The 13,520-nt window shown below is 44.7% G+C and overlaps 1 protein-coding gene across 1 annotated transcript in view; it reads left to right on the top strand.

Annotated features, from left to right (window-relative positions):
- The window catches only part of CD82 (CD82 molecule), a 37,454-nt gene extending 24,733 nt beyond the window's left edge, over window positions 1-12,721 (top strand). Inside the window, exons 4-9 of the mRNA XM_021533228.2 lie at window positions 3,265-3,389; window positions 4,500-4,574; window positions 9,235-9,342; window positions 11,019-11,210; window positions 11,490-11,573; window positions 12,076-12,721. Coding sequence (XP_021388903.1) covers window positions 3,265-3,389; window positions 4,500-4,574; window positions 9,235-9,342; window positions 11,019-11,210; window positions 11,490-11,573; window positions 12,076-12,153 — 662 coding nt within the window. The 3' untranslated portion in view covers window positions 12,154-12,721. The remainder of the gene's footprint in view (window positions 1-3,264; window positions 3,390-4,499; window positions 4,575-9,234; window positions 9,343-11,018; window positions 11,211-11,489; window positions 11,574-12,075) is intronic.
- The last annotated feature ends 799 nt before the right edge of the window (window positions 12,722-13,520 follow it).

Here is a 13,520-nt window from a genome sequence, read left to right as displayed (position 1 = left end):
TGCTATGGTCTGTAGCCTGAGCAGTAACATGGTGTTTAGCAAGATGGGATTGTTATCAGGGACACAGTGAAAAGCAGCAGCCCTGGAGACACAGCATTCCTTAGTCTTGTTTATTGAAACACCAGGGTCAGACTGCATGAGACTACTCCTCTTCAACCAACAATCCAAATATTTCGTCTTAAACACAGGGGCTAGTATTTCATCCTGTTTTCATTGCATGCTTTGTGTTTTCACAACAATTTCCTTATTACCATAATGTGCAAAGGTCCCCAATGCCTTAATGCCGTTTTGCTGTGAGTTCTTCACTGCTTTCTTTCTGTAATGATCTATTTCAATTTAAATGTTTTAAATGCCAAAGAAAGTAAGTACCTGGTTTTATTGCTGCTTCATGTACATTGAAAGGAGATTATATGTTTGTTGCTAAGCAGTAGAGGACGCAGACTTGGTGGGGGGGAGGGTGTGTGAAGTGCTTTGACTGCTAAAACATCCTCTTGATTATGCTTGATGAGACTTACCATGGGCATCAGAAGTGTTCTGTTTTGTGCAAGGGGCTTAGCTTTCTTTCCCTAAAGTCAGCCACAAACTTTGACTTGAGTCTTAACCAAGGGTCTGCTTTCTGCAAAAACCAAAAAGTGAGCTGGCTTAGCAGAATCTGGACTTCAGAGGACTGTAAGTGGGCTTTCAGCAAATGAGTATCTCAGCTCTTTCACAATCTCTGCTTCCTTTGAACTCTTTCATAGAAACACTTCAAACTTTTCTGCTTGGTGGCTCTGGTTACTTGTTTTCACTACCTTGAGAATTGCTGAGTTGGGCACCAGCTTCAGACAGTGCAGGAGGGCTGCCTGCATGTGGGGAGTGAACACTAATGGTGTTCATAAGCCCTGTTCCCAGCTACACTGATTCTGCAAAGGGCTTTATCTCCCATGTCCTGCTGAGCACTCTGACCTGATTGGAAAGGTGCTGGATGGAGAAGATACCCCTGCTAATACCACACATGCAGATGCTGCTCCTTACTCTGCTATTGTGCTGTGTGGCATCTGGCTTGCTACTGCAGTACTAGAACATCAAGAAGCACAGCAAGGGGTGTTGGTTAATAAAGTGGGGGCATGAGCAGAAGCAGTGCATGCAGCCTAAATGGAGCCTATCATGGCCTGGCTGTTTGCAGTACCCCTCACAGTCTGGGGTGTGCTTAGTACCAGTGGCTCAGCAGCTGATTCCCTCAGGTTGAAGGGTGTTACTGCCACTTGTGGAGGGAGAAGTCCCTGAACTTAGCTGTTTCTTCCCATGTACTCGGAATCTCTGCTAACAGAGCATTTAAGAATTTAGTTTGCTTCCTGGAGATTTCCAGTATCAGCTCTCTCCCTGCCCCCTCACTTCCTTTCCCATGCCTTGCCCCTCTTTCCCTCTGCTTTAGTAACCTAGGCATCAGGGAGGGCACCCGGCTGCTGCCAAAGGAGCCTGTTGTACTTGCTTGGCTGCCTGCCCAGCGCAGGGAAAAACACGGAGTGACGGCAAGCAAGCCGGAGTTGAATGCTCTCAGAGCCTTCGTCTGCAAGACAAGACTATTGCAGATGAGAACTGTGAGTGTAGCTCTTGTCCCCTGACACTGTCAATTCTCCAATGGGCTTTTGAGTTTGAATTACCTTTTTCTTCTTCTAATGGGAACTTGACCTTGTCCCCTGACACTATCAATTCTCCAAGGGGCTTTTGAGTTGGAAGTACCTTTTTCTTCTTCTAATGGGAACTTGACGAAGCAGCTGCTTTCCAGCACTGTGGACGTGCTGCAACCTGGGCACTTGAACACTGACTTGCATGATAGCAGAGCTGATTTTGAGGGAGGGAATAGGGTAGATTTGTGAAGGCCACTCCTGTAAGGCTGCTGCTCCAGTAAATGCTTTGCAGTATCAGCGTGTAACCTGCACAGCAAGAGTCACAGGACTGGTGAGGAAGCAGGATCCTGGGGTTTGTGGCATATGTCCAGCCAGGGAGAGCTGGCTGCAGTGACCTGTGTGGCAAGTGGATCTGCTTCACTTCTTGATAACTGAGCTTTCTTCTGTTCAGCATGTTTTAGGGAAAAAAGTTTGGAAGCTGGTGGCTTGTGCCAGGTATCAGAAGGGGGAAGTATATATTAGAGGGGGAGAGTATCAGTCTGGGCTTGATTATTCTCCTTTAACATATTTCAGGAGGAGCTCAGAGGAAGTTTGCCTCCTGAGACTTCCTTAGATCAGGAAACTAAATGCTGAGCTCTAAAAATGTTATTTTCATTAATCACTGGACATCCAGAATTCCCCTACATTCTGTAGCTTGCAGATATAGGAATGTCTCTTAGTGATAAATGAGGTTTCTAGTTATTGTTTCTAGACAGAGTAGCTCTTCAAATTTTGTGCTGTAATGCAAGAAATAGTCAGCTGACCAACTCAAATGTAAGAGATTTTCTTCTGTTGCTTGCAGTACTAAATGCTGAGGGCATGTCTGAAATAATCTGACCTAAACTTGAAAAACCTTTGAGCATTCAAAAGCACAGACATTTGAAACAATAGCAGGGGATATCTAGGAGGATTTGTAAAAGTAGCTAATTTGAGTGTTATATCTGTTTTGATCCTGGAATAGCATCTGTTTGCAGGGTGTCATGCACAGGTGCTGAAACAGCCTGTGGTAAGAACCTGGCCACAAGCCATTCAACCCAGATTTGCTAAGTAACCTGTCGCATCATCTGTACTCAACACTAGCTGTAGCTTGTTGCATGTTTCAGTCCATAGAGTTGGTTTGTCCCAGTGTTGACTGCAAGTGGATAAGTGAAAAGGAATGGCTACGACAAGAAATAGCCTTTTCACTTTGAAGCATTATCTAAAAAGGAGATTTAGGACTTGGAAGAAAGTTTCCCTGAAGATAGCAAAGGGAATTGAAGCAAACAGACAGTAGTTATAGATTAGATCATCTTTTATATTACTGTTACTTGATGTACATTCATGAGGGAGTAGAATTCCAGTAAGGAGATAACTTTCTTAAAACAAAATTCTTCTGTTTGAAGTGACCTTAAGTCTTCCATACTCTGGAGACCTGCAGGATGGCTTTTAAGTCTACTTTCATCTACTTTCCTCATACAGAAGCATTTATCTGTCACCGTGTTAGGCATACAACTGTGCAGCCTGTTTGGAGCAGACAGACAATCATCACTAGATATGGAGACATTTCTATAATTGGTGATGGCAGACATATTTTTTTGTCAGTAACTAATGTTGTTCCCTTTCCTGGCTCCTACAGAGATGTCATCTCCCTCCCTGAAGACTGGTGCATACATCCTCATCGGTGTTGGGGCTCTTACCATGCTGATGGGGTTCCTGGGCTGTCTTGGAGCTGTCAATGAAATCCGATGTCTCTTGGGTCTGGTGAGAGTATTCATGCCTGTTTTAGAGCCAACCTTGAATACATCTCCTGCAAAATATCTGTTGGATTGTAGATGGGGTTTTGGTCTCCTGGGGATGTTATTTCTGCTAGGTCCACTTAGATCTAGTTCTTAATTTGTACACATTAAATTCTCCAGCAGTCATCAGACTGAAGCAGAGCTTCTTAGGCATTACTGACAATGAGCTCAGAAGTGTGAATGAGAAAGGCTGTCACTGGCACTTTCTGCACACAGTGGGTTGAGGACTACCAGCTGAGAAATGTACCCTGTCCCCCTCACCCTGACTTCTCAGTTGGTACTGTGCTCTCAGTGGTGGAAGAGCAAGTTCCAAGGGCAGTGAAAGAAAAGGGTTAGAGTGACAGTGTCCTGTTACGTCACATCTGTGGAAAGTGCAAAAGTTGAGAGATCCAACTAGGAATGTATGTCAGGAACTCTCTTCAAGCAGTTCATCTATAGGAAGCTTTCTAGCCATGATCTATCCACCTCAGCCTGCTACATGACTCCATCTTATTCAGAGCACATAGGTATTGGAAACACAGTATGGCACATACTGTGTGTCCTGGTATTAGCAGCGTCTCCTTGTCTAGCAATAGTAGCTGCCACCATTTAAAGGCAACCTCAACAGTTTGCTGGTAAATCTTAAATTTAGGTCCTCAAATTAAATAGCATGTTTTTAAAGGGTAATTTATTTTTATTAAAAAATACATTAAAAGTTAGGTTTGCAAAATTGACTCTTTGTTTTCTGTTTTTGAGGTAGGCAGAGTCCAGCTGATTGATTGAGGCCAGAATGGTCTGTGAATGGAGTTGGATGTGGGAGAGAGTCCCAGTTGAGATGACACAAGCAGAGAGTGCATGTAAACCCTTTCCTTCCTGAAGGCTTTCTGTTGGCCTAATGGGAGAAGTCCTGAAGTGCACTGATCTGGCATTGGTCCCAGCCTTTTCCTGGGAAAGCATTGCTGGTAGCAGAGTTTGTCTGCAGGCAAAAAGGTGTTAGCTCATGTTGTGATTTCTCTTGTATATGAAATTTTATTAATTTTTTTATACAGACGTTTCTAAAGACTGACAGTGATCACCTATTGTTTTTTGTTTCCAGTACTTCACCTGCCTGATGGTAATCCTCTTAGCTCAGATTGCTGCTGCACTGGTCATCTACTTCCAGAAAGAAAAGGTAAGTCTTTGTTACTGTGCGTCTTTTCCTTGGTCTTGGCTTGGGAGAAGGGTGATACCTAGAAACTATTTCTTCCAAATTGGGCTATCCTGTTAGCAGGCATAACAGGATTCTCCTTTCCTCTACCCCAGCTCAATAGCTTTGCTGTTTGATTTTTCTGTGTCTGCCTCAATAGTGCTGCTTTCTCAAGAATTATGAAGCTTTATTTGGTATGCAGGTTTTATTTTCGGGTAGTGGAAACAGTAAGAAAAAAAAAAAAGTCCTAAAATGCTCTAGACCACACCTTCTCTCGATCCTGCTGTAGACAGCTATTTGAGCATCTAGTAGCAGTGATTACTACCATGTTGCCATCCCTGGTGCCTTGAGGAGTTACCAACCTTTTTGACTGGTCTTCCTCCTTGTGCCATCTTGTTCTGTCCTTTCAGTCTTTCTGCATCTGGGAGTAGAACTCTTCTTGGAAGAGCTGTCCTCTTTCCCCAGGAGCAAACCCAAATATCTGATGATTACTATTCTACAGCTGGAGTTTAAAGCCAAGTGGTTTAATGTTTTGAAGTGGATCCCTTTGTCAGGAAGGCAGTTTCACAGTGGGTTTTCTAGAGCTCCAACATGCTTTGTAATGTAAAAGGGAGCTACCTGTTTTTGAGTTGCCTAAGTGCAATGCAACAATCCATCATGAGTATAGGTTCTCTGGCCAAGGAAATGCCTGATCAGGCCTTCAGCTACTTGAGAGCTAAAATGGGAGCCACATTTATGCAGTGGAAACAAGTTATAGCTGTGGGGTCACTATTGGCTTCTGGTACAAGTTGTGGGTAACTTGTATGGCTGTGCTTGCCTCTCTTAAGCTAGCTCCTTAGCTAGATGGTTACAGAAAGCAGAGCAGTTGAGGAAGTTATGGATGGGGCCTGGTGGAGAAGTTTGGGGCAGGGGGAAGGTGCCTGCCACCAGCATAACAAATGTAAGCTTTGTACTGTGGTGACTGAGCAGCTGTTGTCTGGGTTCCTTGCCAAATGTGGTGTGACTGTAGCTTGCTCTCTGGGCTGGCAGAAGCTGAAGGAGAAACTAAAACAGTGACTAAAACTGGTGTGTAAAGATAATTCTCAACAAACAGCTCTGACTAATGCAGATACGGAGGTGTGGGGATGGGCATTCCCCTGCAATGGGGAAATGTGACTTCACACCAGGAAATTCTGTACCTCTGTTAGCATTTCTCCTCCAGATGCCAATCTACTCTAGGAAACTCCAGCTTTTAAGCTGTAGCTCTTCATTTAAACCTCATCAGACCAGGGAGAGTTTAAAAGTGCTGGGGGTTGTTTTGCAGAGCTGTTGCAGCTGGCATGGCTGAGATCATCACTTTTAGAGACTGGGAGAATGGTCAGGGAAGCTGGGCTTTGAACACATGCTCCTGTTCAGTCCCTAATGAACAAAATTAATGGAAAAGCTCTTCTAGAGCCATTCTCTTTTCAGGGATCCTCCAAAGTACCTGCCTAGAGCACTAAGGAAAACTGTTTGAGGAAGGTCTTGGCTGCAACCTCCAGCGCAGTGGTTTGGGGCTGTGCTTCAGTGCTACTGTGCAAGTCGCTCTGCTTCACTGGCTGTACGTCATCCCAGGGCAGCTGGGAGCGTAGTGAGGCACACTGAAACTGCTCCACAGCCAGTCCCCAGATATCTATTGTGTTCTTTGTGTTTATTTCTTTCTGACTTCAGGAACTTGGTTAGATATAAAACAGGGAACAACAAGAGAGAGGGAAAAGATTTTGGGTCCAGAATGTAGCAAGGTGATACTCACTCCTTCACTTGTAACTGAAGTATTTATTTCTGTGGATTCACTTGAAGTTATTGTTGGCATGTCTGTTGCATTTTGGTGTCAAAACCCTCCCCCACACTGACAAATGAAAGTATACTGAAATAGAGTTAGTGTGACTGTAAAAGGCTGAACCTCTGACAGGAAGGCTGCTGCTTTGCCTCTCCCATGGGCATTGTTAGAGGAATGCCCCTTCAGACTGGAATTGCCCAGTACTTCTGGGAGGATGCTGATGCAAGATTTGTTTCCCTACGTTTGTTGTTGACTGAAACTGTGGGGTGGGGTTTTTTTAATGGACAGCAACATAGTAACATCACAAATGATGCAAATTATGTTCTGCTTTGTGAACTGAATGTTGCTACTTACCTACATCTAGTGGATCACAAGCCCCTAAACGTGTGAGAGCCTGGGCAAGTTCTCTCTTGGCCTAGTTCACACAATTCTGTGCAGCTTGGCTCTAAGTGCCTTGAGTAAAGAAGAATGGGGGTGTTTTGGGAATAGCCCTTCTTGCTAGCTATTGTTTGCAGCAAACAGGCCTGTGTGATTGCATGCAGCGACTTGTCTGGGGCTATGGACTATGCATGAGTTTCAGAATCTGAAGTGACAAGGCAGAGGAGAGCTCCCTCCTGTTTTTTGAGCCTGCTTTTGTGTGCAGGCTAGATGCTAATAAGTGCTGAGGGAAGGATCTAGCTTGCATCTGACGGGAACAAGATAGATGACTGGCAGTGTCTGATAGGGGAAGAAGCCTGCACAATCCATTATGTGATCAAAGACCTGGTTTTGCCTCTGGCATTCAGCTTTCCCCATCTCCCTCTTCAGTAGCTCATGTGGTGGGAGACTAATAGCCTTGCTGCTTTCTGGCAGTGATCTGTGGCTTTGGGATCTAAGGATCTAAGTGCCCCTGCTTTTGAAGTGGTGGGATTGTGCCTTCTGACACTGGGCTTGCTGGTGCTGGGAAGGCACAAGAAGCCCTGAAAGCAAGGGTAGCCGTTTCCTGAAGCACTCGTGTCTCACACAGGGCTAAGTCCTGATAGCTTTAAATGGGTGGAGATGGTTAGGACGTTGAAAGCCTCCATGTTCCATGTGCCTTTCTGGCTTGTTGCTCTTTTGGTTTTCCTCTGCCAGGTGCTTAAGGGTGAACGGCTGTAGATGCCTGTGTTTTCTTTTGGCCTTCTCTATGGGTTAAACCCACAAGCAAGCTGCTTGTGTGGCTCCAGAACTGTGCCATTGTTTGCATAATATTTCCCCTCTCTCAGATTGTTTGCTAAAACACCTGGGAATACCTGATTTTTTTTTCTTTAATTTGAAATGCTTCACTTTTTGAAACAAGAGCTGTTTGCAGGACTTCTTTCCTGTTCTTTTGTAAGACTAAAAGCAGACATACAACTTCCCTATGTAGCTGTGGTTGGGGACATCAAGTTCAAGTCCTGTCTGCTTGTGGTGGGGTCCTGGAATTCTTGCAGAAGTGGCACTAGGCTCTATCTGACCCAATAACTTAGGGGCTGGATGGGCCCAGGGCAGGAAAACAAACCCAGCTCTCCTTACCTCCCTCTGCATGTGGAACAGCAGTGTGCAGAAGGGGTCAGGGTGGGAACTCAGAGGTTCAGTAACTGATAAGGCTTATGGCAGCAGCCAAGGCAAATCTCATTAGTGAGAACCAGGTCAGGTTGCCTTGATTTGAAGGGAAGGAAAAGGGGAAGTGAAGTAATTAAAAGGGGAAGAGATAGATATCATGAGAAGAAAGATCATGCAGCTGCCATCCATCTGGCCTGACATAGCTGATCCCAGTGTACTGAGCTGCAGTTTTCCTAGGAAGAAGAGTTGCTGATGTAGAGAAGCTTCTCTCAACAGTAGGCAGTGCTTCCTCTTGCTGAGTGTCCTGGTATTTGCCATGGTCATTGAAAATGCTTGATAGTAGAAGAAAAGAGAAAACCCATTTCCGCTGATTTGAAATATGCTGTAGCACCACAGTCAAAAGCATAATATGTGGGATGAAAACATCCTGGTGCTTAGACTAATGTAACTCTATCCTATCCCTCGGGCAGTGTAATGGCACTTTTCTTCAATCTCTTTTGCATCTGGGTCTGTCCTTAGCAGTCCTCATGTACAGACTGGCTAAGAAGAGCTTCGGAAGGAGGTGGGAGGACGAAGGTGAAGGAGTCTGCCAGGTGGTAGCTTGCCCCTCTCATCAAACTGAAAGGTGTTGTAAATATCTCTGGAAGAGGAAATGATTTGATACACCTGAACTTTGTGATAAGACTGTTAATGAGCAGTTTAGGTAGTTGTAATACTTCCTGTCTTAATATAGAAACAGCACTTGTGGGAGTTTGGGGAGAGGTAGATCAACACCTTGTGAAAAAGGCAAGTTTTCATCAGCTGTGTATCAGAAAACCCATCTGCATTCATGAGCAGAGTGGCTTACACCTTCCTTGAGCAGTGGAGATGAACTGCAGTGGCAGAGATCCTGGACCAGGGTCTCGCCTGCAGAGAATGAATGTTAGAAGTTAGAAACACAACCTGTGAGTCCTTCAGGCAGTGTTGTCCTTCAGCTTGCACTTATCTTGCACATCTGTCTTGTCTGGAGCAGGCAGTTAGTTGTTCAGCCTTGTGTCTTAGCAGGATGACCATACCTGGTCTGGTTCCTTACTGATCATCTGGTTTGTAGCTTTCCCCTAGAAGCCGGGGCAAGGATTTGCTGGTGCTTTGGCTGTTGCAGCAGCAGCAGCCTTACCTGTACTTGTTAACTATTTGCAGTCAGCTTTTATGAGCGACTGTAGCTTTATATATGTATCTGAAACACCAAAGAAAAGGCTACAAGAATTGATAATCTAACTCTCCTGCCTCTTTTTTTCTCGCCAGTTGAAAGTTGAGTTGTCCGACATAGTTGTAGATCTGATTGAGAATTATGATCCTTCGGATGAAGAGAAGAGGAACTTGCAGGATGCGTGGGACTATGTGCAGACACAGGTGAGATGATGCTATTTGTCAGTGCAGGCTGACTTTTAAAGCTAGGCTGAGGACAGAGAAACAACTATTGCACATTGATCTGGCTGATCCACAAACTTCAAAGTGGCCTGTGAGGTTTGGTGCCTGCAGACTAGAAAATGGCCTTTTTTGCTCTTCTGTGTCAGATGCTGAACTATTCCTGCATACTGGGTGTTAGAACTAGCTAGTGTTGGCTGTGTGGGCCTAATGTATCCAGCCTATCAAATGGCACTCCAACACTTCTCTTTGTCTGTTTGGCCTCCTGAATATTAATATAACATTTTGCGCATGATTTTTGTAGCAATAAGTCCCTAGTTCGCTGCCAGGCAAGTCAGCAGTACCACCTGCCTATCTACTTGGCACATGTTGCTTGGTTATTGTGATGGTTCTTCTGCAAGTATCAGCATTCTTGGGAGCCATCCAACTGCCCCTGGTTTCTGTTTTAGCATCAGGGTCAGCACTTGAACAGATAGAGGGTATTCAAGCACACTGGAGTCCTGACAGCTGTTTACTGCCAAGCCACAAGCTTGAGAGCTGGCTGGCTGTTGTAGTTAAATACACATCCAGCATGGGACTGATGTGTAGTAAGTACAAGTAACAGCATTTGTCTTCTGTCTGTTTTTTGGTCTGCAAAACACTGACCCTGCAGTATTTTTCCTCCTTGGAGAATGATTTATATATATTTTTTCACTGTAGTTGCAACTGCTTGGTAGTGAACTCAAGAGAAGCCTGATTCTACTGTGGAGAGAGGCTACTGCTTGAAGACCTTCTTTTATGTAGGAGCAGAAGAAAAAGGTTTTGCAGAGATGGAGAAGTCGAGTGTTAAGAGTCTATTTTGTCTCACACGCTGGAGTTAGCGTTTGAAAGAGGGTGGGGTTCTGTAACCTGTCTCTGGAGTTAAAGTCCAAACCTCTTGTGAGGGAGGTGTAGTTCCTTCTGGAGGCTATGTCTTCACAGCACTGTTCTGGAAACCAAATGCTTGTCCTGATGTGGACGTTCAGCTGTTTGTATCTTATGTTTATTATAGCTGAAACATTATTTTTCTTTTCCTAGCAGAGAAGGATTTTCCCTAAACATCTACCTTGGCATAGACAGCTTTTCTGCTCTGTACCACTGAGCAAGCACTGGGATCCTTGTTTAGGCTCTTACTCCTTGCTAGACTTCCCAATGTGCTTTTCCCTTCAGAAAATACAGTTTTATCACGTGGCTCTATAAGAATGTAAATGTTTCTTGGGATGGAAAATGTTCCCTATCCCATTTTCCAGCTGGTCCGTACTGCACCCATGTGGACACTGGTGCGTAGTGATGTGCTGGAGCTTGGCGGCTTGGGGATGCCACCGTGTGGTGGCTGCTGCTGCCCCGGGGCCCTTGAACTCTTGTTCTGCTAGCAAAGTGGCTCTTCAGTAGGGAATCATGTCCCTGTGTTCTGGACAGCTCTATACATAAATAACCAGGGTGGTGTTTAGTGCAGCTAATCCATGCAAACTCTATGGCCTGACTGTTGTTGCAGTCCTAAGCACTTCAAGCTCAGGACTGCAACAGTGCTTGAAGCACTGAGTCCTTCAAGCTCCTGAGCACTTCTACCTTCTTACATTCATGTGTTATCTTGCCAGTGCAAAGTGTAAGGCTGTAATAATCTCTCTCCCATTATTAATTAGATTGCCTGCTGTGGCTGGACTGGAGCGAAGCAATGGGAAAATAATGAGATTCTTAGAAACAAGAGCAATACTGAGTATCCATGCTCCTGCTCCAATAGATCTAAGGACTTAGTGGAAGGAAGAGGTTTCTGTAATCTGGAAGACCCTCTCAACGGCACTGCAACATCTGCTGACTGGCCTGTTCATGAGCAGGTGAGTGGGTATGTCTGGGCCCCGTGAAACTTCCACTGAGGCTGCCTTGTTTTTGATCCCTGAAAATTTAGAACACTTCTTGCTTGATTTACCTGTGGAATCTGGGGCAAGGGGGAACAGGGTGACAGGGATCCTGCCCTTTTCTGCAAAAGTTTCCACTGAACATGGTATAGCATGTAACTGGGATAATTCCTACATGCAAAAATATGTTATGGATTTTCAGGTTTTTAGGTATTTAGATCCATACTTCTTTTCTTTGTGGCTGTGTTTTCTCTGTAGGGATGCATGGATGGTGTAGAGGAGTGGCTGAAGGATAACCTTGGTATCATTCTTGGGGTTTGCACTGGTGTTGCTGTTATAGAGGTAAGTAATTTCCTGACATAAACCTATTATGTCTTATCATGGAGTCTTTTTAAAAGACAAAGCTGTTTTCTCAAGTAATAGACACCTGGTTTAATGGTAGTGCAGTTCTAACTCTTGGTTGTGTCTGCCTGAACTGTGGCTTTTGTTGATTGGATTAAAAATCAAAGAAAGCCTTGTCTAATTGTGGTTCTGCCTGCTGTATCTGACTTCTGGCAATTCTGTTACCAGAATACTGAGGCAAGCAAAAATCCCACTGTAGTGAAATCCCATTTGTTGCTTTAAAAAGCCCATAACGTAGTTTCCAGATGAAGTCACATCTTTATGAAGCCCAGTTTTTTTGTCACTTCAGTTATTGCATTTGCCTTGCATTGCAGACTAACTCTTTTCACCTGTATGGTGTCAGTGAAAGATGTTCACTGTATTCTGCTACCCTGTATCACCCGTTCTTCACACCTTATCTGTCTGGTTGCTGATTTTTTCCCATTCTTCATACTTATTCCAGCTGCTGGGGATGATACTGTCCATTTCGCTTTGCAAGAATATACACAGTGAAGACTACACCAAAGTGCCCAAGTCGTGAGTGGCTGACTCCAGAGCTACGGCACCACAGAGAAAGGAGCAAACAGAACATTCCTGCCTCATACCCAGACTGTCCAACCATTGACCATTATACCTGTGACATCCCATTTCTGATACCACTCTGCTAAGAACTGTTAGAGCTGCAACACAGCCTGATCTTCTGGCAATAGGGCCTTTGGGCCACCTGCATCCTGCCTCTGGATTATTTCTACTTCAAGAAGCAGAACTTAAGCTGTCTCATGCCACATGAGACAGTGATTAACCTGAGGGGACAATGCTTTTGCTGCCTGCTCCATGTTAAACAATACTATTTGCATTTTCATTCTACAACCCACTGGACCTACACATACAATAACTTTTCTCTCCCTTGCTCTTCTGCACATCTTTTCACCTCCCTTCTGAAGTCCCATGAGCCAGGAATTCTGTTGAGATTCCAGTGCTTTGGTAGCTTCACTTGCTTCACTGACTTGTGGTGGTAACTAGTCATGCTTTATAGGACTTCTCATCCCTTGCAGTTAACCTGATTCAGCTCCTACTATAAATCTTCCAGCCTAGGTTCTCATCTGAAACACAGAGTGCTGCTGTCACACTTGCTTCTCCTGTTTCTGGAGTCAGCTATGCCTTGCCTTCAGTGGAGCTCTTCCCTTTGAGTGTGATGAGAAACCAAGGAGGGAGCCAAGCCTACCTATTTATTCCTAGTGTGACCTGGCAGGTTGTGGTGGTGGTGCTCAGCTGCTTCTGGAATGGATCCCCTTGGGTTTTAGATTTGACACTTAAATGTTTCTCCCATTTGCCTCTTTATTTTTTCCTCTCCCCCTAACTCTGCTTTGCTGGCTCCTGTCAGCTTGGAGGTTACTTCAGAGACTGCTGCATACTGTGGACTCAGCCCCAGGCTGGCTCTGCTGTTTGCATTCTTGGGTTGCCAACTTTATAGAGATTACAATTAATTTGTTTCTTCCCCTGCTCCTTCATGAACATAAAATTTGTTAGCTGTGGATTTAGATATGAATATGGAAGGATCTGACTGGATTGCTGATGCTGTGTATTGTGAATATCACTGGTATCAGTGCCCAGTATAGGTTCTGTAGCTGGGATACAAAGATAAGTTGCTTTTATTTCAGTTGTCCATTCTTCTGGCTCCACTGTGGTCTGGAGCCATGGCTGCATCCTGAGTTCTGCCTCAAGTGCCAGCACTGCAGCAGATAAGTAGCAGGTTGTGCAGGCTGCAGGTTTATGTGCTAATGGCTGGGCTGTTTGTTCTATTGAGCCAGTGGTCAGCAGCAAGGAGTGGTGTAGACCAGATGAAGGTAGAAAATGCACAAGAAGCATTGTCCCAACAGCTTATATAAGAAAGGGTGCAAATCCTCA

This window comes from Lonchura striata, chromosome 6, assembly GCF_046129695.1.
Source record: "Lonchura striata isolate bLonStr1 chromosome 6, bLonStr1.mat, whole genome shotgun sequence".
Classification (NCBI taxonomy): domain Eukaryota; kingdom Metazoa; phylum Chordata; class Aves; order Passeriformes; family Estrildidae; genus Lonchura; species Lonchura striata.
Note: the sequence above shows the minus strand (reverse complement) of the source record. Positions and strands in the feature narration are given on the sequence as shown.